General features: G+C 40.5%; 1 protein-coding gene across 4 annotated transcripts in view; it reads right to left on the bottom strand.

Annotated features, from left to right (window-relative positions):
- Positions 1-11: 11 nt before the first annotated feature.
- The window catches only part of DCAF17 (DDB1 and CUL4 associated factor 17), a 45,218-nt gene continuing 23,116 nt past the window's right edge, over positions 12-22,113 (bottom strand). For 2 of the 4 annotated variants that reach the window (XM_077830524.1, XM_077830525.1), the window contains exons 10-15: positions 19,575-19,717; positions 17,109-17,218; positions 12,333-12,420; positions 9,392-9,475; positions 6,382-6,537; positions 12-5,687 (exon numbers count right to left, since the gene is read on the bottom strand). In XM_077830524.1, the coding sequence (XP_077686650.1) occupies positions 5,508-5,687; positions 6,382-6,537; positions 9,392-9,475; positions 12,333-12,420; positions 17,109-17,218; positions 19,575-19,717 (761 nt within the window). In that variant the 3' untranslated portion in view covers positions 12-5,507. Of the gene's footprint in view, positions 5,688-6,373; positions 6,538-9,391; positions 9,476-12,332; positions 12,421-17,108; positions 17,219-19,574; positions 19,718-22,113 lie in introns of those variants that run through there. The other 2 variants (XR_013347565.1, XM_077830526.1) reach the window with 2 other exon arrangements.

Below are 22,113 nucleotides of genomic sequence, written 5' to 3'. Positions count from 1 at the left end.
ACAGCACTGGATTGGTTTATTAAAAGTAAAACAAGTTTATTAACAAAGAGATAGATTTTAAGTGAGTTCAAGTATAAAGGATAGAGTTGGAAACGGATACAAGCAAATAAAAGTGGAAAAACAAGTCAGTCTTTAAAAAGTAACAAAACTACAGTCTTGGTTCAAGGGATGATTCTCATCTTACTACCTTCCAGCAAGATGGCTGACTAACCCCTCTGGTCAGTATCTCCTACAAAGTCCTAAGTGCTCAGTTCCTTTGTTTTCTTAGATGAACTAAAACTTGGGGTTCTTTGTCCCTTTCCTTTATGGTCGAGTGAACCTTTGAAATAGATTCTTCTGAAGGTTACCCCCCTAACATAAACTTCATTCAAGGTGTTAGGAAGGCAACATAGAGTCTGGTGGTGAAAGTTCCTTGCTGGTTTCTTACCCACTGGTGTTTGCTAAATTGCAAATTGATGTTTCCTGCAGCCTTCTCCCCTGCTGTCTTGATGGTCCTGTTTTATCTTCTATGTAAATTGCAGGCCCATTTTCTCTGGAAATATCTTCAAGGTCACAAAACCACCTTTCTTTGTCTGTCGGCAGACAGACTTTAATAACATAACTTTCAATATGTTTGAAATTTTGAATTTGTCCTCTGTACACCACACAATAATATTAATGATCAGTATGTTATTAGCGCTCTATTGGTATCTTATATGCCACCTTTTACATACAGGTTATCACATCTGTGAATTGGCGTACATTCAACTGATCAGGCCAGCTGAAACTCACTACCAGATACCAGCGAGCCCTTTGGCATTCGGATGCTGTTAGATCACAATAATGTTTTTGAAATGATAAATTGATCCAAATTGATAAACAGAAGTGCAAATGTTCTGCTTACTTGTTGTTAATGGACAATAGTTCCTGTCCCTGTACACACAGTACTCATGCAAAGCAAGTCTGAGATTCTGAGACAGATGGGGGCTATTTGGGAAGAGTAGAAATTTGAATCATTACTGTTGTACATGTTTTGGTGCTAATTGAAGATGGGAGTGAAATGTATTTGAGGTCCTCTTTTTGATCTGATAGTGAATGATAATTCTCTCTTCACTTGAAGAAAAGCTATACTATGTGAACAGAGCCTAACTGGTGAAACTTGCAGTGGACTGAGAGTGGTGTATGGCCCTAATATTATAGCATTGGTCCATGGATCCTAACTTAAAATGAAGCCTTTCATAGAATGAGTCCAGTGATGCATCATTTTCATCACACACATCTGACAATTTAGAAAACTGAGTTTCTTCCCACATTTCAGAAGATTTCATCTGCATAACAAGACAACTGATTTAGTAGGATATTACAAGCCTGCAATGGCTTTAAAAAAAATCAGTCTTTGGAAAGTGTCACAAACCCATGCACACTTCAACAGATCTTCAGATCAACAGCTGACTCCACTGTACAATGTATAATAGGCTAATGAAGACTTTAAAATTGGAAATAGAAATTTCTCATTCAGGGAAGAAGTGCTTTGACCACTCAAGTACTGATTACAAAACACCACTTTGGAAAACAAAAAGTGAAAAAAAGTGTCAAGAAAAGGTTGAGTGGGGTTTTTTTAGATAACAGTAGCAACTCTGCAGATCTGCCATAAGATTGCCAGGGAGACAGATTCAATACCAGCTCTGCCCAACTGGCACTTTGAGGAAGTTCCTGTGTGTCTCTGCCTTTATTGCTTCCTGCCAAATCTAGTTGTTCAAGGTTGCACGGGGCAGTAATGCAATGTGTAGTGTGCCCTTCTGATGATGAAATAGTCCATTGCTAATCAACTCTAAAACCAATAAGGGGGAAGAGACTTACATTTTGGGGTTTTTAAATCCTCCTTGTGTAACTCTTAATTGCCATGGTCAGAGACGCAAGTCTTCTGGGTACCTGGAGATTGGTCTACTGCCTACAAAATATCTTTTTAGTTTTTCTTTCCTTCAGTCCACGTGACATTTTTCCCGGTCTCACTAATGACTCTTATTACTTCCCATTGGCTTCCACTGAGATAGTTTAGCATCTTGCAGGATTGCTCTGTCTATATTGATACTGCTACAATTTCAGAATAGAGCCCAGTTATTATTGATTAAAATTCTATTCTATAAAGGTTCTTATACTGCATTCATCACTGTAGTATCTGAGCACCTTCAAGTAGTGCATTAAATGATGTAACAAACATCTGTCACGTGGTTCATCCTCTTATCCTCTCCTCAGGAAAGAATTGTGTGTGCGGTGTAGTGTTTTTGTTTTGGTAGATTTTGTTTAAAATATCTACAAGATGCTGTGTGTTTATATTAGAGAAGACAAGTTGAAGTGTGCCTTGCACGTGGAGTGCAAGGTGCTGAGGTTTATGGTGGTCCTTACATCCTGTGGGAATTCGTTCCACAGCATGGATCAGACCCTGAGGAAAGACCTGTCTCCTGCAGAGGAGCTTTGTCCTTGTGGTTGGCGGTTCCACTGTGCCCAAGTAGTGGATTTGTCAACCACGGTCCTTATCCTGGATCTGTAGGTGGTCTCAACTACTTTCACATTCAAAAGACCCTGAACTTCTTCTACATGTAACATAAGCACGGTCTTTCTGGACCAGTTTTATATTGGATAATAAAGTACAAAATATCCACCAAAACAACCTAGGTACTTACTGCAGGGTGCAGTTGTATTTTGAATTTTTAAATATTTGTTGGGTTCAGATTCATATTGCTTAAATCTTCTGTTTGTATATACAACATTAATGTCCCTAAAAAATGACTCTTTAAAATTGAATTAAAAAGGTGACATATGGATTCCAATATTAGATAGTATCAATACAAACATATTGTTTGTGCATCCAAAATAATGATGCAGAAATGGGAATAAAGAGTATTATTAAAACCAAGTGCATGGCATTTCTCCCCAAAGTATATATGTTCTAGACATGAAATTGGTTAACAGAAAGAAGAGGTGGGAGGACAAGAAAAGAATGGAGGAGCTTGAAGTATGTAGGGTTTGTAGAGAAGTGGATAGGCCAGGCATTCTAAGGGAAGATGATTAGAAAAAAGTGAGAGGTGAAAGGAAGTGTGAAGGTTATCAGATGAAGAATTATTGGGTTGAATTGTTTGGAACCAATAATATATAGAAGCACTTCTTGGGATTGGAAAGGCCCAGGTTGCCTCTCTGCTTGAGAGTAATTTTGTCCATGGTAAGTGTTGATGCCAATTCTGTTTTCCAGTGTCTTTGTAAAAATTTCTTTTGCTGATATAAAAACAGGGCTATGAGAACACTTTTTTGAATAAGAAGGTGGTTTGGAGTTGTCTTCATTGTGACTGAGAAGGCAGAATCTTAGCAAAGGGAAGAATGGGTACTGAGTTAGAGATAATTGTTGAAAGTATCTGGCTTTTGTTCAGTTATATAATTACAGCACAAAAAGCTGCCTGGTTAAGGATTGGGCTCTAGATAAGCACTTTATGCTTCACCCTATCCATCCCATCTGTCCTATATAGCACCAGATACTGTCCACTGACTAGGCAGGACACTGGACTGGCTGGCTCAAAGCCCTGAAACTGTAGGGCAAATGTTTTTTCCTTGTTACTGCTCAGAATGTTTCCACATCACAACTTGGTGGTGGGAGCGCAGTTGATGACTGATAATTTGACCCCAAACTAAGTGATTATAATAAAGTAGTACTTTTAAACCAATTTTAGATTAAGGGTATCAAACTAATGCCATGTAATAAGGCAGAATTACATTGTTAATTATGATGTATGGTGCAGGGAATACATTCAGGACTATATACTGTCCACAGTGGATCTCCCACTGATGGCAGGGGGAGGCTTATAGAAAGATCAAGGATAAAATTATGGTTGGGGTGCTTGGAACAATTTTTATAGTGGGGGTGCTGAGAGCCATTAAACGAAACTGTAAACCCTGAATATAATGGAAACCACTTCAAGTCCTTATGTTAAATAAGACCCTTATGTTTAATCATTATTAAGGATAAGATTTTGTCATGGAGCTCATGGATTCCATCACTTTCAGAGACCTCTATGACATTTTCCGCTTTAGCTTCAGCCCCACTGCAGCAGGGCCAGAACTGCTGGGGACTCCTTAGCTATCAGCTGCCAGTGGTGGCAGCGGCCCCGGAGCTGTCTGCCATTAGGGGGCAGGTGGGACTGGAGCTGTCAATCCCTCCCTCCTTCCCCCCCATTATTTTTAGTAAGTCGCAGACAGGTCACAGGCTTCCAAAATTTTTTGTTTATTGCCCGTGACCTGTTCGTGGCTTTTACTGAAAATAACTGTGACAAAATCTTAACCTTAGTTATTATTGGTTGTCTTATTGTAACATTTAGTATCAGAGGGAAAAATAAGCTCAGTTTTTTATGACCACTGCTATTTCTCTGTTTCCCATCCTTCCCCATTCTCCTCTCTTTTCTTCCTCCCTCTTTGTCTCTCTTCTTTTCTTCCACCATCTGCATTTCATTCCTGATAGAAACTCACAGTATCCACTGCCACTTGCTGTATGCTCAAGCCCTTCCTCATTCCATCTGCTAAAATGATCATCAATAAAATAGATAATGCTTAATCTGACGTATAATTATCAGGATTGAGAATTAACACTCCTGAGAGATGAATTAGGGGAGGGGAGTTCACTTCTCCCAGAGCCACTATTTTAAGGTGTTTGTGGCTCATATTTGGAAAGCTTTTGTTGCAGTCATGAGGCCGAGACACTTGCTGTTTTTTAGAAATGAATGCTTACATTCTGCATGATCTCAATATGCCACACGGGATACAGCAGTGCATCAAAGAGGCTTGGTGTTTGACACCTCTGGCTCAGATTTAAAAATTTCTGGACTGTGACATAGGAAGAGATCATCAAATTGGTGGGTTTCACAAAGAGGGAAGGAAGGAAGGATAAGTAGGTTAGGTTAATTACTAGACACGTCATTTAAAAAAAAACCCTTAAGTGTTTTTACACTGTCAAGTAGGATTCACAGCAGGTCATGGTTCCCTCATGTCTAAATAGCTTGATGACAACTCTGCCATTTTGATTCTATATATAATTTTATCCTAAAATTTTTATTTACTACAATATAGACTAATTAAAAGAAAGTTTCAAGAGAAGATCTAAGCATAAGTAAAAGTATGGATGTCAGTAAGTTCAAGTCCTTATGCCTGATACCCAGTATTTAAATCAGGTTGGTTGGTGGACAAGGGCAATAAATACGATCATTATTTGTGTTACAATATCATAATCAGTAGCCATAATCAATAGCAAAAGTAAAAGGCAAATAAATGAAGTTAAATTCTGGTCTATGAAAATATATACAATGACTATCTTCATATGCAAAAGAGAAATTAAAAAACCCTGACAATACAAATATTTAAGCTGAAAATATACATTTTAACACACAGTGGTTGAAACATAATATTTGACTAGTCCAAAGAGACAAAGTCTGTGGATATTGTGTACAGTGAAGCCTATGCAGAAGGTCTTTCTCTCTTAAAAACGTTCAAAAATTCTCTCCCCTTTTTTTACAGAAATCTTTCTCCGCTTTTTCAAGGCTTGAATGTTCATCTTCCTCTGCACTATCACAGAACATTTGGTAAAGATAACAGATGAAGATCCTGTTAGGCTTTTGTTCTATATGTAACACAATGTCTCTGTCAAAGTAAACTTCGTGATTGTAAGTCTGCAATGAGAAAATAATTTTGAATGACCGCTTCATTTCCCAGAGGCTGGTGTAAGTACCATGTAAATAAGACTTCCCTAGAACTGATTAAAAAATTACATCAGAACACTGTTCGTTTTCCTAGTACACATAACAAAAGCATATATGGATAATTGGTCTTTCAGATAAAGCAAGGACAGTGTTTAGAAACCATAGTCCAGATCTTCAAAGGTATTTAGGAACCCAACTCCCATTAAAATCAATAGGAGTTAGGTGTCTAAATACCTAAATTCCCATACAGTTAGGCCCATACTTAATTTTGTGCACATTAGAAGTTCCACTGCCATCTGTCGGACTGCTCAAAGGTTATAAAGTTAAGCACACATACAAGTGTTTGTGGGATCAAGGCTTAGATTGATAAGCATTTTATAACTGTCAAAAGATACATTTTTCAATGCAACTGATGCACATTGAGGGAAATCCTGATTTAAGATTATGGGGATTTTCAGATAAATGAACTACTGTATCACAGAATACTTGGAAATTCAATGAAGTAATTTTTGCCACAGATACTATACATGGGAATTGCCAGTGGGAGTTGTATTGTACATCTGACTCAAAAATTTGAACAGAACAGTTACTTGGATGCAAAGCAGTGTGTCAAGTGGATACAGGGGAATGTTAATGTAAACTGAATTCAGTGGATTATACTCACCACATCCCAAGACTCCACTAAAGGAATACTCTTAAGTAGAATCCCATGTTCATTACAGTGAAAGTCAAGGTGAGCTTTCCCATCAGCTCCTATCTGAGTAACTGCCACAACAGATAACAAATCCAGCTCATCTTCATAGTCCACAATTTTGAAAGTCTTATGAAAAAACAAAATCTCAAATTGACCAGTTAATAAATAGACTTTTACAGTTATTTTAAAAAAAACTTTACATATGTTTTTTTCAGAAGGGGAAAGAAAAGAAATGGAAGGTACCCCAGTTCACAGATCTGCTATCATTCATCAGGAAAATCTTTGCCATCCACATAGTAAGCTATAGGCATCTTTCCAACCACAAACTATTCAGTGCATTTCAGCAGAGCCCCCGTATGAGGGGGAGAAGAGAAAAAAGGTCCTGTACTGTCTCAGTGCATGAGTATAAGGGTTTTACATACACCATATAGGAAATGTAAAACAGAATACTGTAAACAACAAGAGGGAGAGGAAGTAAGGCATCACTTCACTTCAGTGCCCTTTGCTTATACACATTAGCAGCAGCATGACTTAAACCTGTTGTCAACATCTAGGCCGTGAGATTTGAGAAATTTACGAGGGTAATATAAATCACAAAAACTCCTGTATCCTTTCTTTAAAGTTACATACCTCTACATCCATACACAGTCAGCAGCTCCAGTTTATGATGGGGGAAGGACGGGTTTAGACAAGCTGTTATCAACACATGTGAGTAAGCATGGTCTACACCGCTATTTTTGGAGTGCTACTGCAAGTCTGCGGACCAGGCTGGGAGGCTGGCTCCTGGTTGCCGCGGAGACATACGCTAAATGACTCTTTTGCTCTTCTCCTGTCTACATCCAAGGAAATGTATTTTCCACATAGTTCAGAGCATAAAGCTCAATAGCAGGAACAAAATCTGTGGAGTTCTGACTACTGAAGTGTCTTCTTTGTAATTGTTATTCTGTTGATTATAAATGAATATACATTAACTCCAAGCTTTAAGGGCTATGTAAAAACATACCCTGTTTTCACTGAGCTGGTATCCATTTCCATGGCAACAAGAGTGGAAATGGTTGCCAGAAATTGAGGCATTAGAATTCTCATTTCAGTGTGAATATCAGCTGAGTCCTAGCTGAGAGCTAAAAAAATGTTTTTCAAACACTACGTGAAGACCTTAGCAATGTAGCGTTTTTACTTTGAAAATATTCAATTAAAAAAAACACCTTAAATAATTTCCCTGCAATTTACCAAGATGGTTGAATAACTCCTCTAGTCAGGATCTATTGGCATCAAAATTTAAGGTAGGCTAACCTGACCAAAGAGTGGTGAACTATGCAGTTACATGGGTACCCAAACACTCAGAACTTTAATTGGCCAATTAGATGCTTCAGACCTCTTTTCATAACAGTGTAGCCTAAACTAACCAAATGTTATTCATCTGATAACCCATGTTATCTAACTAATAGCATATAGGGTCCTGTCTTTAACTGTGGATATAACAGTCGTATTTTAGAAAAGCGCTGTTCAGATAACTGGAGAAAGTCTTCTGGCTCATTCCTTACTTACCTTTGTGGGGTTGGGAAGAGAAGACTAGGAAGAAGGGAGGTTTAGCTGAAGCACTTTAGCTAGAATGATCTAGCAAAAAGTCTTACATTGAATCCTGGGGGATTCAACCACTAGTCTCACTCTCCCTTCCGCTGCTCTCCCACCCTCCCTGTTTTTAATGGCTGCATTACTTAGGAGTGGCAAAGTCACAGCAGGCCTGAACATTCTTCTAGTCTTCAAGACTATAATGTATTTATATCCAGGGTAAAATAAAATGAATACAAACAAACAAAATGAAAAAGAAGACTATGTGAAGATTTTCACCTCTTTTTCTGCACTTCAAGACTATGAGCAGGGGTGGCGGGAAACAAGCTCCAGCCTAGTGAACTAGTAATTCCCATACTAGTTTCTTGTCCAAGTTGAAACAAAATGCAAAGACTGAGTAAATGAAACACAGAAGAAATAAAACTGGAAAGAGATCAGCAAGCAGGAAGGATACATCATGGTTAATCTGAGGATCTGGATCAGACCTGCTCTGTAGCGTTCTAGCATACTTATCATATTCCAGTTAACCACTGGAATAAATTGCCTAGGGAGGTTGTGGAATCTCCATCACTGGAGATTTTTAAGAGCAGGTTAGACAAACACCAGTCAGGGATGATCTAGATCATATTTAGTCCTGTCATGAGTGAAGGGGACTGGATAGGATGACCTCCTGAGGTCCCTTCTAGTCCTATGATTCTATATAGCCACATTGCAGCTTACACCTGAATTGTGATGTCACAGGAGTTCCCATCACCATCCACTGTTTTTTAAACTGTTCAATTTTACTGAAAACAAAGAAAAATTTCATGAGTGACGAGTGACAGAGTATTTTTGTTCACAGTCAATCATGTATCAGTGTGTGCTCGGTGCTGTACAGAGCAGAGGAAGAGATGGTCCGGTCCCTGGCTTGAGTTCACATACTACAGTAAAGTGGGGAGACAATGTAGTTCAGACACAACACACCAGAGTCTGGGGATCAGACGATCCAGTCTCAATGCAAAAATATAATTTAAAATTTTGTTTCTTTGTATTTACTGCTGAAAAGTGTCAGTAGAAATGTTTTAAGGCGTGATCTGAATGGTTGTCATTTTTCACATTAAGGATTTGATCTCATACCACTTAAGTCACTAAGTGTTTTGCCATTGATTTCAATGGGAGTAGGATCAGTCCTTACATGAGGAAGACTCTTTCAGGCACCAGTAGCAACAAAGAAGAAGAAAGAGATAAAGATGAGAAGAAAGCAAAGGGAGGGGAATGAAGGCAGCAGAAGTGTGGTGATAAAGAATGAACGTAGAGCTTAATATAGCTAAAAGTTCCAGCGACTGCACTTGTAACGAGAGATATGCCTTGATGTCTCAACTCCTTGGCCAATCTTTTAGTCCTTTTTAGCTCACTGTATCACAGTTACCTCTTGTTCTGGGTCATCATCCAGCACGTTAAAACGCTTTTTCACCACTCGGCCAGAAGCGGTTACAGTTACTGAGTTGTTCGCCTGAGACAGAATTTAAAAAAGGAGAGAGAGAGAGAGAGAGAGTGTGTGTGTCTGCGTGGCAGGTAATAATATAGGATGCGTATACTTTTTTAGTAGTATATTCATTTTATATGAAATTTGGTAACGCTTTTAAATTGGTTGTAAATGGCTGTTTACTTGTAAGTCTTCCTGTCTAGTGTGTGCTGGCAAGTGGGTAATGAAGTCTTACAGTGACATGTGATCATGTCACCTGAACTGGAATCCATCTTTAACCTGGTGCTTTTCCATCTAAAAGAAGGGGTGGGAACCCAGAGAGGGACAAAGGATTCCTGCCTTGTACAAAAGATATATAAGGAGGTGGAACAGAACCAAGGGGGCGGCAGTCATGAGAAATCCCCTAGCTACCATCTGAACTGGAACAAGGGACTGTACCAGGGGAAAAGATTGGGCCCAGACTAGAAAGGAGTCTAGTCTGTGAAAGAAACTTATTGGAACATCTCTGAGGGTGAGGTTTCATCTGTAATCAGTTTCTTACTGTATTTCATTTAGACTTGCATGTTTTAGTTTTATTTTGCTTGGTAATTTACTTTGTTCTGTCTGTTATTACTTGGAACCACTTAAATCCTACTTTTTATATTTAATAAAATCACTTTTTGCTTATAAATTAACCCAGAGTAAGTAAGTAATTCCTGGAGGAGCAAACAGCTGTGCTTATCTCTTTATCAGTGTTATAGAGGGTGGACAATTTGTGAGTTTACCCTTTATAAGTTTTATACAGAGTAAAACAGATTTATTTGGGGTTTGTATCCCATTGGGACCTGGGTATCTGGGTGCTGGAGACAGGAGCACTTCTTAAACTGTTTTCAGTTAAGCCTGCAGCTTTTGGGGGATGTGGTTCAGACCTGGGTCTGTGTTTGCAGCAGGCTAACGTGTCTGGTTCAACAAGACAGGGTACTGAAGTCCCAAGCTGCCAGGAAAAACGGGAGCAGAGGTACTCTCAGCATGTCAGGTGGCAGTCCCAAGGGGGTCTCTGTGACCCAATCCGTCACAGATGATCCCTGCCATATGGTTGGTGAAGCATTTTAGGATTGTTTGCGGTTAAAACTATATAAATAAATAATATAATAAAAGGTAGAAAAGACAGCACTAAACAGCTTTTCCTCCTTTAAAACTATTTTTTTCCCCACTCCCTGCAGAGAAAATAGGAATATTTTTCACATCTTTAAAGATTTCCCCCGCTATCCTGTTCTTCCTCTATTTTATCCCTTGATATGCCAGTGAACCTAATTTCACTGTAGAAATTCTAGCACAAAGATTGTGTAATCTTGTTGATTTAATTATTTTTGTTGATTGGAGTATTTTTTAGTGACTTGAGGTAATTACAGTTTCTACAGAAAAACTGGGTTAGTTAGAAATATTGAAGTCAAGCCAGCAATTTAGGTTCCAATCCTGCACCTGGCTGTGCACAACCACCTTCAAGTTAATTGAGTTGTGCCTATGTGGCCTACATAAATAATCTATCAAGGTACAAATAATAAGGCAGCAATCCAGCTCATATGGAAGACCCTTAATTTAGCAAATAGGTACACTGGTGAGTAAAAGGAGACTTCCAATAAAAAAAATCAAGGGATGCAGCCCCAAGCTCTGGGTATCCTTTAGCTTCTGATTGCCAGAAGCTGGGATTAGATGATGTGGATCAATTGATAATTGCCTGTTCATTCCCTCTGAAGGGTCTGGCACTGCCTGCTGTCAGAAGACAGGATACTGGGCTAGATGGATCATTGATCTGACCCAGTGTGGCTATTCTTGTGTTCTTATTAAACCACCATCTTCACCACATTACTTCTACTTTCTCGAAGTGATTTACAAACATTAATTAATATATTCTTGCAACACTCCTGTGAGGTAGGTGCTATTATCCCCATTACATAGTTGAGAAAATGGGAGCATAGCAGCATTAAGAGCTTGATCCTGAATGTGATGAGTGTCCTCAATTCCCACTGGACATCAATAGGAGTTGAGAATCCTCATCACCTCTCAGAATTGGGCCCTTAGTGTCTTGGCTAAGGAAGGTCACAAGAGAAGGTTGTGGCAGAATTAGAACTCACATCTCTTGATTCCTATTCCCAAGCCAAGATCATCCTCCCTAAACAAAATCCTGGGAAAAGGAAAAGAAAAGGCGTGCACTTGGGGCTACTCCTGCCCCTACTAATTTAATGGGAGTTTTACTATTGACATTATGTATATTTTTAAATACACACATTTTTATTTATGGGGGAACTTCAAAAGCAGTGTCAGTGACTGCAAGGGACTCAGTATTCATAAACTATGAAAAACCCTACAAGTCTCTGCTGAAGTAAACTACAGTTCCAAGCTACAGCAGTGTCATCAAAGGTTTTTCACTAACATGCACCAGAGTGGGGTCTGGTCTTTTTAGCATTTCCATTTGATTTTTGTGGTTTGTGTCACAAATGTTTATTTTCACCAGGCTTGACATTTTTCAGCCATTTGAACTTCATTGCTATCAAATTTGCATACAATTATGACACCTCCTTGCCAAAGCAATCCGTCTCTGTGTGCGTCTTAAGGTTTACACCCCAGGCAACTATTTGCATTGTTCACCACAACAGATGCCAAGAACCTAAAAACTGACAGAAGGTTTCAGTGAGAGACCCCAAAAATATAATTGTCTTTGAAATTCTTCTCACACGGGACTGAAGCAAAGACTGCTGAAGTCAAAGTGTCTTTCAATAGGCTTTGGATCAGGCCCACACCATACACTGATATACATATGCATATGAATCACCTACATACGCTATATAATCGTGCAAAAGTAAAATATATTGTTTGTATTAAGAATTTCCTGCTATAGTCTCACATTGTTCTGCCTGTTGGCCATGATGACAAAATCTTCTGCAATTTCCTGCTGGTATTTATTATTTTCAATTTCTTTCAGCTTCAAGACTCTTTAAAAAAAAAAAGATATAAAATAAGTCATGTTAAAATCTAACATGCTGTGATTTCTAAAACCAGATGTACTAAAATAGCACAGACAAGTTACAGTCATAACTTCTTTCAAATACAGTACAGGGTAAATATATACCACATTTGAAAGATGTTATTACTGTAACACATTTATCTGTGCAATTTTATTACATCTGATTAGCACATCATTTCTAGAATATACAATATGTTTCCTTATTAAATTCTACTGTTGCTCACATCCACCATGTGGAAGTCTGCACATGTTTCTTCTAGAATTCCTGATGCTGGTTGGTTTATAAATTCTCCAGGTGCTATAGGTTGGTGGTAATTCTTTGGCTTACTACTTCTCAGTCTAAGTTGGAGTCATGTAGGGGAGGACTGGTCATAATTATGTCACTAAACTTTAACATTCCATAATGCATACTACTGAGGCCACTCAATATGCAAGTTTTCCTTTGAGAGAACCTCAGGAATAGCTATGAGTTGCACAGTTGAAATTTGGATCTGACTTCTCCCAAAGTTCAGAAGAGGGCTTGGATATGAGCTTTTAGTTTGGGTCCATTGCTAGTTATCAGTGTTTTACACTTCTTCCTACATGTTTACAAAGCTGTTGAACCAGCTCAGGATCCACTGATGGAAGCAACATATGATTACTAAGACTGTAGTTCTTTCGGGGTGAGATATTTGTGTATTCATTGCCTAGTACAATGATCCTCTAATAGGGCTTTTAGGCACTACCACAAAACAAATAGTGATCACTCCATAACAGAAAATAAGCCATACTAGCCTTTAGAGAACAGTAATTCTCTACAGAAATATGCCGAACTTTATTCATAAAATGAATTATCTTAAAATTTGAAAAATGAGCCACAGTAACGTAACATTTATGGAAAAGGGGAAAATACAGAAGTAGAATTTAGTCTATTTAGTAACCCCCCCTTACAGGAAATAACAGAGTGAAATCTGCCTTTGTTGTTTAGATATTTCCCAAAATAGGCTTCAGAACTACAACCTTGACTATATTTTCCCTCAGACAAAATTTAGTTCTCATCCTGTTTTCAAAATATTTTTAAAATTAAAATGTAGATCAATGTAAATAAAAATGTCTTCTATGATATGAACTACTGTATAATTGTGGGAGGTGACAAAACATTTTGTGCTTCAATGCATGTATGTAACTTTTAAAATGCATTCAAGCAACAGAAATTAATCTCCCCAGAAGTATATCTGCAGTGATAATATTAAGTTTGAAAATTTATTTCTTTGGGGGGAGGGAGAAAGCTTTGTTACATCATTTTATAGAGAGCTGAAATTTTAAACTCTAAAAAGTCAAGAAACGATCAATTAAAGTTTCAGAACCAGCACTTATGCAGTCTCCTTAAAATACATCTTCTATTTGGGGGAAAAAAATGTATGGAATAAGATGATTGTCATTGGTGTGTATAACAGGGTAGCTGGCCCTTTAAGTGAAAATGGGCTCAGTGCTCGTGCTCCAGTTGGGCTAATTAATAGGGTGGGGCAGCACTTGAGGAACTCTAAGAGGCCTGGTGAGAGCCATTGGGCTGTTGGCAGAAGACTCGGAGATGAGAGTTGCCAGAAAGAAGGTGGTTTCTTGGAGAGAGCAGCAAGAGCGGTTTGCTGGTAAGGAGAGGGCTGGGCAGGAGAGGGCTGAAGACCAGAGGAACAGCAGTGGGAAATGCCTGCTGCCTCTAAGCCAGAGAGCTGAAGCCAAAAGCCAGAGAGGCTTACGGGCTGATGTCTCCTTGCCAGAGAGCTGGGTCCCAGACGAACCAGTGGAGAGACTGTGAGAATTCCCCCTAGGAAGAGTGGGTTGTGCCCCAGAAGAAAGGGCTGGGGTGGAGGGTCAGAGGAGGATTCCAGGAGTCCACATCTGGTAGAAGACACCAGGATGGGGAGAATGAAGCCAGGGCTCAAAGATTACTTGCACAGGGTTGATGTGGACTATGCTGTGGGACATTTGGTTTGGGACTTTTGCACTGTTTTGGCTAATAAGCTATAGGAGGGACTAGAGAAAAAGCTCATGTGGACTTACTGGGAACTGAAGAGAGGGACTGAGGCAAGGGACCACTAGCAGGGCTGCCTCAAGAAAGGCTGCTTGTTTACAGTGTGTTCAGTTTAATAACCATAATTTTCACTGTTAAAAGAAAGACACTGTTCTGTCCTCTTTCCCGCCCACCCTATCCCAAATCCATTCTCTTGCAGTCTGGGCTTGGGCCTCAGATCTTTTAGCTGAACAGAATGAGGGTCTGTATCAGTCTGTCAGTAGAACATGGTAGGAGTATCAGAAAGTGATTGCATGCTCACCATGGTGGGGGGAACAGTCTGGGAATATTTGGGCTAGGAAGTAAGGTATCATGGGCTTGTCACTGAGTATTTGAATGTATGCTGAGAAGATGAGACATTCAAATCAAACTGTGCATATTCTAGAGTTGACATCCTAGGGTGTACAAAATTTAAAATTGACGGGTCAGGAAGGAGAAGTAAAATGACTGAAAGATGTGCTGGGCTCATTTGTATATCATCTTAAAAGTAGTGGCGGGGATAAAATTTGGCCCAGTTCCACTCTTTTCAGGTGGCACTGCAAGAGCAAATCTGGCCTGATTCCTTACTTGGCTCCCTCAGGTGTTAATTTTCTGCTTACGCTTAAAAGTGCCATTTCAGTGCAAAGCCAAAAAACCTGCAAACTTTGGAATAAAATTCCCATAATGAACTTCGGGGTGAGGTACAGAGAGGAAATCAATGGCAAGCAAGGACTGCAGGACAGTAGAGAAAGGTCAATGGTCTGAATGATAAAGTCAGATTTGTTTTATTTTAACAGGTTAAATCTGCTGGTAGGAAATAGAAAATGCACAGCATTAGTTGAGCAAAGCTTATGCACCCAGAAAGGGGTTTGGGTCTCAAAGGTTTATTCTTAAGGCATGTGAATGAACTTGTAATAGTGGAAGCTGGAATTCTTAAAAAGCATCTGGATTGTAACATAAACTAGGAAAATACAAATTAAAGAAATTTTCCTATGTAAGCAAAATCACAGCTATTTTTACTATTTTTTTCAGAGCTATTTCATACACAAGAATTATAGCTTATTCTCTCTAAAGAGCACTATTAAGTATAACTATGGGTTCACTCTTTGTACAGGAGCCTTTCCCAGAATGCTCCTTTTCTGGCAGATGGCCCTTTAATAGTGCTCTAGACCAGAGGTGGCCAAACTACGGCCTGCGGGACCCTCCTGCCCGGCCCCTGAGCTCCTGGCCCAGGAGGCTCGCTCCCGGCCCCTTCCCCACTGTCCTCCTTCCCCCGCAGCCTCAGCACGCTGTGTCGCCGGCCACAATGCTCTGGGTGGCCTGGCAGCGCAGATGCAGAGTCGCAGCCTGACCCGGTGCTCTGAGCAGCACGGCTGTAGTGCCGCCAGCCACCGGTGCTCCAGGCAGTGCGGTAAGGGGGCGGGTGTGTGTGGATAGCGGGCAGGGGAGTTCGGGGAGGGTGGTCAGGGGGTAGGGGTGTGAATAGGGGTCGGGGCAGTCAGAGGGTGGGGAACAGGGGGGGTTGGATGAGGCAGGAGTCCCGGGGGGGGCAGTCAGGAAGGAGGGGGGGGTTTGGATGGGTTAGCGGGGGGTGGGCAGGGGTTCCGGGGGGTGGGCAGGGGACAGGGAGAAGGGGTGGTTGGATGGGGCAGGGGTTCCGGGGGGCAAGTCAGGAATGAGGGAGGGCTGGATGGGGCAGCAGGGAGGCAATCAAGGGTGGTCAGGGGACAGGGAGCAGGGGGTGGTGGATGGGGTAGGACTCCCGGGGGCCCAACAGGGGACGGGGTGGGGGTTGGAGGGGCAGGAGTCCCGGGGGAGCAATTGGGGGTGAGAAGCAGGGGGTGGGTCGGATAGGAGGCGGGGGCTAGGCCATGCCTGGCTGTTTGGGGAGACACCGCCTCCCCTAACCAGCCCTCCATACAATTTTTGAAACCCGATGTGGCCCTCAGGCCAAAAAGTTTGCCTGCCCCTGCTCTAGACTCAACCTAGTGTCTAAAAATTAAACCCTGTTTTTTCTGGATTCTTTTATCATCACTAGTAGTAGAGTCTTTGAAAAGAATGTCGCGTTCTGGGAGGATATACAAGGCAGAACCTAATCCAGCTTGTTTTTCCTAATTGCACTGCCTCTCTATTGCTTATAGTACCAAAAAACATGTTAAGAAAACAAGCAAACATATCTGAGATGGAGTCATTTTTATAGTTACAATTGGGATCTATAGGCTGCAAGTGCTGTTAGTCTCATCCCTATTTATCAAGCCAATTGTATTCTCTGGTTATATATACATGCCCTCTCTCATGGAAGAGTAAGTGGAGTTCTTTCTACCTCATGTATCATGAAGGATCCAGCTTGCCTGTCTGTAACTGTATATAATGTTAATTATTTAATGTGCAAGTTTATGTGGAGGTCAGAAAAAAAGAGAATTTGTAAAAAAAACTACATGATGTCATTTTTACAGATGTGTTTTTCTGACACTACACAAATTAACAATGGCATTGCTCCTGGAACTCCATAATTACCCTGTCTAACTCTTAGCCATCTCCCAAAATCAGAATGCTAATAAGATGTTATCCTGTAGCCTCTTTAATGAAAACAACAAACTCTGAAAAAAATTAGTGCTCATACTTACTTTATCAAATTTGGTCCCACATGGATTATTCTGCCTGAAGTATCTGGATGGAAATATATCCAGTCGGGTTCTAATGAACAGCACTTCATATCCTGTACGCCATTTTTTGCCTGAAGGTGGAAGAGAAGGCTTTGAATGATTATATTTAGATCTGATTAAACTGGAAAAGCTCAGCTCCCTCCCATCTGCATCTGAGTGTTTACAGTACTGGGTAGAACCATATAGACACTACAAAAAGTTGAAACAGCAATGGAGCTGAATCAGTAAGGGGAATAAGCAAACCCTTATGGAACACCAAGACTTAAAGAAATTCCATCACACTGGGTTGTAACATTGTTTAGTATCTAATGAACAATGCTTTTAACATGATTAGACCTGTTCCTAGTTCTCCTGAAACTACACGTTGAAAATTAAAGACCTAGCCTGCAAGCACTTCACCAATTCAAAACAAAGTGAGCTTTGACTTGGGATGAGACCTACGAAAAGCTTTTATACAAGCATTGAGGTTTATAACAAACCCAAGACCTGGGCAGGTATGTGGAAAAGCCTACTGAGGTCTGTGAACTTGGGACGGTTTATGATTTCAGCCTCAAACCAGGCAAAATTCAGGCATTTTGGCAGAGTTTTGTTCTGAGTTAATTTGTAACAAACTTTTGTGGATGTGAACTCACACAAAATAAAGCCAGGGCAAGAGGTTTGCCTGAGACCTGTGAAGCAAAAGCACCACATTTTGTACAGCTGTACTTCACCATGAGGCTGAAGACCTGTATATTCTGATATTAAAAGAGACAGGAAGGAAGGGACATTGGTCTCAACAGACTATGAGATGGGGACACGCCTAGACGAGAAACTCGGTACTTGAAGAATCCTAAACTGGCAGGCCAATGTTATAGATGTGTTTTTAGCCTGAACAAGGAAGCCAAAATAAAGTCTGAAAAAGTGAGCTCATGCAAATGATGAAATGGTGGATAATACAACTTTTTAACAAAGGACACAATTATAAACATAGTGTTCAAAAACATTTTGAAAGAGAAACCACAAAAGGAGGATACTCCTGGGGGGAATTCTGCGCACAACATTTTAAAATTCTGCATATTTTATTTGTCAAAATTATACAATATAATCATACCAGTTTCAATTGTTTTGGTAATTTATTTCAAAATACCTGTCAGCAAGTATGTCTGTAACAATACAGACAACAAAAGATTCAGAAAATGTTTTTTGATAAATAGATTCCTTACTAGGCATATTAATGCAGAACTCTGAGTAATTTATTTAAACTACAATACAGAACTGTACTTCTCATACCCCCTCAGAAGCCGTGCCGAGGCTTTGGGGAATCAGGGGTAACAGAGGAGCTGAGGGAGAGGGACGTAATTGCTGGGAAGGAGTCTGGTTGTGAACTTGGAGGGTTGTTGGGTGTGAGTGGGAGAAGTATATAACAGATTTTTGGGGGTTCGGGGAGGGACTGTTAGGGAGCCTTCCCCTTGCAGACCCTGGCTGATTCCTAGCCTCTCCTATTCAGTAAGGCACGTATGTCCCTGCCCACATGTGGCCCTGCACCCCCACTCAGCCATCCCCTTCTCCCCCATCCCCGTGTTGCCCTGCACCCACTCAGACAGCCCCCTCACCGTCATCCCTATGTGTCCCTGTACCCCCTCTCTGTCCCAACGGGTCCCTGCACTCCCATTCAGCCATCTCCCTACCCTGTCCGCATGTGTCCTTGCACCCCCACTCCCATTCAGTCCCTGCCCCAGTCTGTCTCCGCACCATTAGCCCTTATGAAGCCCAGTCTGTGATCCCGTCCCCAGAATCCTCATGTGCCCAATGCTGTCCATCCCCCTAGCCACCTAACCTGGCCCCGGGGAAGGCACTGTGAGGAATGCAGCCGCATCTGGGGCTGGCCTGGGAGCGGCTGCTCTGTTCTGGCACCACTGCGGCCCCTGATGGGTGAAAGGCATAACTGCAGCCACATTCCAACAGAATGTATTTCTGCAGGGGAAAAAAATTCTGTGAGGCACATAAATTCTGTATGTGCACAGTGGCGCAGAATTCACCCAGGAGTAGAAGGATCAGACACCAAATAATAAAGCAGATTATTTGTAAAATGGTTGTAGACAGTGGGAAACAACATGGCACCATGCAGGGTATCGGCAAGACTCAGCTCAACCCATCACTGTTGAGCTGGGAACACAAAGGAAGTAATGCTATGTGTGCAGGGGAAAGTAGGAGGCACCAGAAGCAACACTGCTGGGAAGAAAATATTTCCATTGCTTTGTGTTGATTCTTTTGGCAATATCAGAAGCAGCATTGCTGGGCTATAGATGCAGCCCATTAAGTATGGCACTCCCTGGCGAGGGGGCAATCAACACATTAAAAGGGCATTGTAGGAGAGAATTAAAATCTTTATTGCTCCAAGTGTTACTCAGATGGTAGGGTGAGTGAGGCTGCTATGTGAATATTTACCAAAGCATTGTCTTTCAAAGCACAAATATGGAAGACTCCTTTATGCTTTTTCTTGTTAGGTGTGATGATGTAATGCCAAGGGTATCCTCCAATCTGAAATGAGTTCTCCAGAGAAGACACTTCAAATAGCAAAGGTGGGGTATCTGTAAACATTGTGTAATGTTAAGATCATTATTAACAGCCTCATAATTCCATTGGTCCATAGAATTCTAATTAAATTATTCATTCTTGAGAACTTCTAAAAACTCATTACAGTGTTTAATGTCATTGTGCACACAGAAATACAATACAGATGGGCAACTAACTTCTACCTAGCAAAGTGGCATTATGTGCAAGAAAGTGTCTGAACTTTAATATTTCCCCTCCACATATCTCTCAAGAAAACAATGGGGGAATCACAATCAATGGGATCTGCAGCTGCATTTATAAATTTTACAAATAGAAAATCTTAGGACTCAGTGCAGTAAATGGCAAAAGGAATCTATTTCTCCCTTCAGCTCATGTGGAGCAAGTTACATTCAGTATTAATAAGCTACTCATATAAATCCTCCGTGCAACGATGGGAGAAGGAATTTACATAGCAACTTTAATCTAAATGGATACCAGAAAACTTTACAAACCTTTACTAACTAGCATTCTACAAATAATTTCTACAGCCACTAACATGGACCCAACTTTTAGGCTGAAAAACAGCCCTGTTTAACAGCACATTGCAATACTACAAAACAATATCACTGGAAGTAAAGACTATTTGAAATTACAAGGGGAATTGAAATAGGTGGAATGTAATTACCCAAGCTGGAGTTTGGCCAGAGCAAGAAGGCCCACATCTCTGCTTTTGTAAAGTATACTGTAGTACTTTTAATGACAAGAACTGGTTATGACTTCAGTTCGATGCCTCCTTTGAAAGACTGAATTTAAAGCAGTAAAGTGCCCTCTTGTGCTGTGCTGGGGCATTGGTTACATGCTGCTTTAGGGAAAAAATGCCACAACTGAATCAGCCACAGTACTTCTTTCAGCACCTTGAGCTTTCCGTAGATGTCTCAGCCAAATTCTGACCTGGTTTTATGCTGCTTAACTTATGAGACTGGACAAAATTACAGCCTGAAGTAGTCTGACTGCATCCAATATCTGAACTTACATTTAGCTAGTGCTCCCCATCCCCATGCATCTCAAGATCCCAAAGTGCTCAGCCAGCTATTCTGAGAGGAGTCGCTTTATCTGTCATGGAAATGAAGCCACATCTGAGGTGGAAAGTGGCAGCTGTTTAGCTGCAGCCTGTAGGTTAGGACAGGAAGTGAAGACGACTACCTCTGATCTAACATTTAGTAAAAAAGGGAGATTCTAAGCAAGATTTAGTAAGGTAGGGTTAATAAAAAATGATGTCTCTGAGGGAAAAGTGCAATATGTGGTATATTAGATGCACTGGCGGAGGGTTGATAGCAAACAGAATTGGTTAAAAAATTAGAGGAAAACCTCATTCTCTGACAGGCTGATTATTTTCTTTATAAAAGCATTTAGTACTAAGAACCCTGAAAAAGTTCAGGGGGATGGACTAAATTACTAACTCTGAGCCTATTTTTATGCCACAACAGCCGTAGAAAGTATAGGCTTCTCAAGTTTCTCTTTTTACACTTACGTTGTCTTTTGCCAACAGTTTTAAAGATCAGATGCAAAATCACAGCAACCGCTGTCACTATCTCCCACCTCTCCTTTCTTCCTTATGTGTTGCTTTCTCCCATTACCCAGCAGTCCACTGTCTATTAGAATACCTTCTAGAAATATCTATTTTCAATCACTATTTGAGCCTCTTTAGTTCATTTCCACAAAATATTCCAGTATCCTCTAAATGCAAAGCCTGATTTTCTCCTGGCAGTACTAGTATATTTGTTCTAAATGTGGAAAAATAATGAATGAGATATTTTCCTCTCCATTTTTATGAAACTACCAAATACTCTCATAATAAATGTTTGTTTTGGTTTTTTTTTTTTGGGGGGGGGGCGGGGGGTAAACAGGAAATAGCATTTTAAAGTTCTGGACCTTTTAGATAGGTGCCTTTTCCTCTTTCAGATTTGGCCAGGGTCAGTAGTACGTGAAAATCATTACCAGCCAACAGCTGTTTGGTGACCTATGTGCACTAAATTATTGATCTCTGTGCAGTTCCTCTTGGATAGGTGTCCATATCACCTATGTTGTTGTCAGTCTTGGAAGAGAGGCCAAGAACTGAATACACATGGAGACTACTCTACCCTGTCATCTGTAGAGATGGTCTCTCCAGGTCAGGGCTACCCTTGCAGAGCAATGCTAGGAAGTGTGTGTTGCTTCTGCCCAGGATGTGGTTTTTCTGTGGAAAAATACAAGATTTCAAGTCCCCATAGCTTTCAAGGCTTCACATAGCATCCCAAACAGTTAAGTTTCAACAAGTACAAGTTTAGACTCTGTAGTCTTCAAAAAGATCAGCTGCTTCTTCATGGAAGCACTAAATATCACTGCACAGTTTAAGTCAGCCATCTCACTCATAAAAGAAAACTCAAAAACC

The sequence above is a fragment of the Eretmochelys imbricata genome, chromosome 11 (assembly GCF_965152235.1).
Source record: "Eretmochelys imbricata isolate rEreImb1 chromosome 11, rEreImb1.hap1, whole genome shotgun sequence".
Lineage (NCBI taxonomy): Eukaryota > Metazoa > Chordata > Testudines > Cheloniidae > Eretmochelys > Eretmochelys imbricata.
Note: the sequence above shows the minus strand (reverse complement) of the source record. Positions and strands in the feature narration are given on the sequence as shown.